The 3,189-nt window shown below is 60.1% G+C and overlaps 1 protein-coding gene across 1 annotated transcript in view; it reads left to right on the top strand.

The window, feature by feature from the left end:
* The window catches only part of FOXO6 (forkhead box O6), a 22,115-nt gene extending 21,343 nt beyond the window's left edge, over nt 1-772 (top strand). Inside the window, exon 3 of the mRNA XM_006164953.2 lies at nt 525-772. Within this exon, the coding sequence (XP_006165015.1) occupies nt 525-772 (248 nt within the window). The remainder of the gene's footprint in view (nt 1-524) is intronic.
* Nucleotides 773-3,189: the final 2,417 nt, after the last annotated feature.

The raw sequence follows: 3,189 nt of genomic DNA, 5'->3' as shown, positions 1-3,189 counted from the left end.
CGGGAGTCTCGAGTGCGACGTCGAGTCCATTATCCTCAACGACTTCATGGACAGTGACGAAATGGACTTCAACTTCGACTCGGCCCTCCCTCCGCCGCCGCCCGGCCTGGCCGGGGCCCCGCCCCCCAACCAGAGCTGGGTGCCGGGCTGAGGGCCGCTCTGGCCGGGTGACCCCACCCTGTCCCCAAGGGGCCTCTGTCTTCCCGTCCTGACCCCCGGGTCCCTATCTCCGAGTCCAGCCCCAGGGAGAACCCAGGAGGCAGCCCCAGCCCTGCTGGAGACTTCGCTCAAAGTTGACCCTTGAGGGAAGAGGGAGGGGCTGGGGCACCCCACCATTCCTGCCCAAGTCCCTGAGATCCCCTTTCCTCCCGGGGCAGGAAGCCTGGGAGAGGAAGTGGAATCGGGCCGGGTGGGAGTGGGAAGAGTGAGGTGGGCCGCCTGCTGTGGACGCTGGCCTGGCCCGGAAAACCAACTAGGAACTCGCCCACCCGAACTCCCATCACTTTGACCTCGCCCCTCCCAAGCCGGCAGCGCTATCCGGAAAGCTCACTCACACCTACTGGCCGTCCACCGTAAGCAGTCCTCCTTCAGCCCTGAACTACCCTCCGACGACCCCACACCCACACCCACGGTGCAGGCCCTCAAGTCCTTGTCCATCCCAGCGCCTCCCCTCCCCACGGAGCCAATCTCTCCAGGCCCCCCACACCCTCCCCATACTGGTCTCAGTCTTTCCAGCGGGCCTCAGCTCGAATCACACCCACCCCCAACCTGACACCCCTTTCTCCACGCCAGTCTTGGCCCCTCTCCCGTATTTATAAGTGTCCGGTCGGGGCGGGCGGTGGGCGCGGCGTCCCCGGCGCGTATCGTAGGCAGTGTACCGTGGCCGTGCCGTCAGCGTGTGCGTGTGCGTGTGTGCCGTGTCGAGGCCGTGTAGAGTGCATTGTACAGCATATTTTCATGAATAAAATTGTTTTAAATATTTCCCGCGCCTTGGGCTAGCAGGGCAGCAGCGGAGGCTCACTGGGCAGGAATCCCCGGGCTGAGGCGCTCTGCGTCTACGTGCTGTTTTAAGCGTTCGGCCAATGCTGGTCTGCCCCGCTCTCACTGGTTAAGCACCTGTGGAGTTCTTGAACTGGTGATGTGCCTTGTGGAGTGTGCCCGCTTCTGTGAACTTGTGCATGCAGGGGGTTTGGGGCCTGGGGAACTTCTATCCTGAATAAGCCTCAGAGACTGAGAGTGGGACACAGGTATTTACTGAGGACCTGTTAGTGCCAGGCCCTGTACTAGGCACGGTTTTCTTCTCCCTGTCCAGATGAGAAAATAAGACCGGAGAGGGAAAATGACTTGGGAAGGTGGGACGGAGATGATGGGAGGAAAGTCACCAGAGTAGATGTCTCCTGGGCTCCATTCCCTGTGCTTTGCCTTGGGTAACCTTGGCCGTTTTCAACTCTGTAACCTTTCCTGGTCGAGACCACAGGACAGTAGTGCCCGTGTCACGTGTCAATTGTGAGGAGTAAATGAGAAGAGAAGAGGTATGTGGAAGCTCCCCGCCGGGTCCTGCACGCTCACTCATCCAGGGACGACCCAGTGAGCACCTGCTGCGTGCTGGTTCTTAGATCGGGTCAGGACCACCGCCGTAGAGAGCAATGGAGGCATGATCTCTGCCCTTAGGGAGCTTCGAGACCATGATGGGTCAGAGCTGTGATGAATGGAGGAGTGGAAGGCTGTTGTGGAAATGGTTGATGGCGAACTCATTCCAGACCAAGGAGTCAGGGACGGCGTATGAGCGGGTGCTGTCTCGGCTGAGCCTTGAACGATGACGAATGGCACTGGGAAGGGGAAAGATTTCAGACGCAGGGAATGGCGTGTTTGAAGACCCAGAGTCAAGAGAGCGTGTGGATTCCGGAACCAAAAGCAGTCGATGTTGCTGAAGCTCAGAGGTGGGGAGATTACTGATGGCAGGGAGGCACGGGGCCAGAGGAGGACGGGTGCTGGTGGTACGGGGGTAAGGCAGAGGCCGGAGGGGTGGATGACGGCTCAGCAGGGGTGGGGCAGGCAACAGGGGGGTGAAAGGAAAGGATGCGTTCATGTGTATTTTGGATGCAGACCATTTCCACTTGGCTGTGGCTTGGACCTGGGGGATGAGGGAGGAAGAGTCGTGGATACCTGAGTTCTAGGCGGCTACCCGGGCAGACAGGGCCATTCGGAGACGAGAACATTGAGGTGGGGGTCCCTGGAGGAGACGGTGTGCTCAGCCTCAGCCAGGCTCCTTGTGAGTTATACCTAAGGACTCCTTGGGATCGGGGTGTTTGGGAACACATAGGCTGTGTGAGTGGCCTTCTCTGGCCCTGGGCAGCATGGTGGCCTGGAGACGCCATCTGGATTCTGGGGTCAGACCCAGGAAGACGTCCGGGCTAGACAGGGAGGCCAGATAATAGGAGCACAGAGGTTGTCACAGAGGGGTTCAGAGTAGAAAGAGCAGGAAACACCTTAGAACACCCCGGCACAGAAAGGGGCCCCTGGCTGACAAAGCAGCCAGAGGGAGCGGAGACAGACAAGGACACGGTGTGGTGCCGGAGATGTGGACAGAGTGGTCTTGGAGGGGAATGCCCAGCGCTCTGACTCCTGGAGCCTCACTTTCCAGGCTGGAAGGTGGCACCTGTCTTGTAGGTTTGCTCTGAGGAGCAAATAAGATTGCAATCACTGTTGAGGCCACACTAACGTGGGCCAGAGCCAGGGAACCTGCCTCTGAGGCTCTCCAGTGGTCTACACTGGCCTTCAGGAAGAACACAGACCTGAGCTGCAGGATCGCGTGGTTTCTGGGCTCTGAGTGGGGGCTGGTGTGTGGTGTGTGTCCTTGCTGGGTGGGGAGCGCATAGGCGCTGATGGCCCGTTCCTGGGACAGATGCCCCAGCCCCACCCCACAGCCAGACTCGAAGACAGCCAGCTGGGTCTGGGCTCCAGATGGGCTGACAGAGGGTGGGCTGCTGGTGTGCGTGTGCAGGTCTGTGTGTGTCCACGGAACCCTGCGTGCCTCTGTCTGTGTGGGCCTGAGTGTGAGTGTGAGTGTGCTGGGAGGGTGGCAGACTGGGTGATGGCTGGGGTCTCCCTGCCAGAGTGTGCACATACCTGAGCATGTCTGTGTGTGTGTGTGTGTGTGTGTGTGTGGGGGGAATGACGGCGGGGGGG

Source organism: Tupaia chinensis, unplaced genomic scaffold, assembly GCF_000334495.1.
Source record: "Tupaia chinensis unplaced genomic scaffold, TupChi_1.0 Scaffold143758_1, whole genome shotgun sequence".
In the NCBI taxonomy this organism is placed as follows: domain Eukaryota; kingdom Metazoa; phylum Chordata; class Mammalia; order Scandentia; family Tupaiidae; genus Tupaia; species Tupaia belangeri.
The sequence above is the reverse complement of the archived record's forward strand: the minus strand, read 5'-3'. Positions and strand labels throughout refer to the sequence as shown.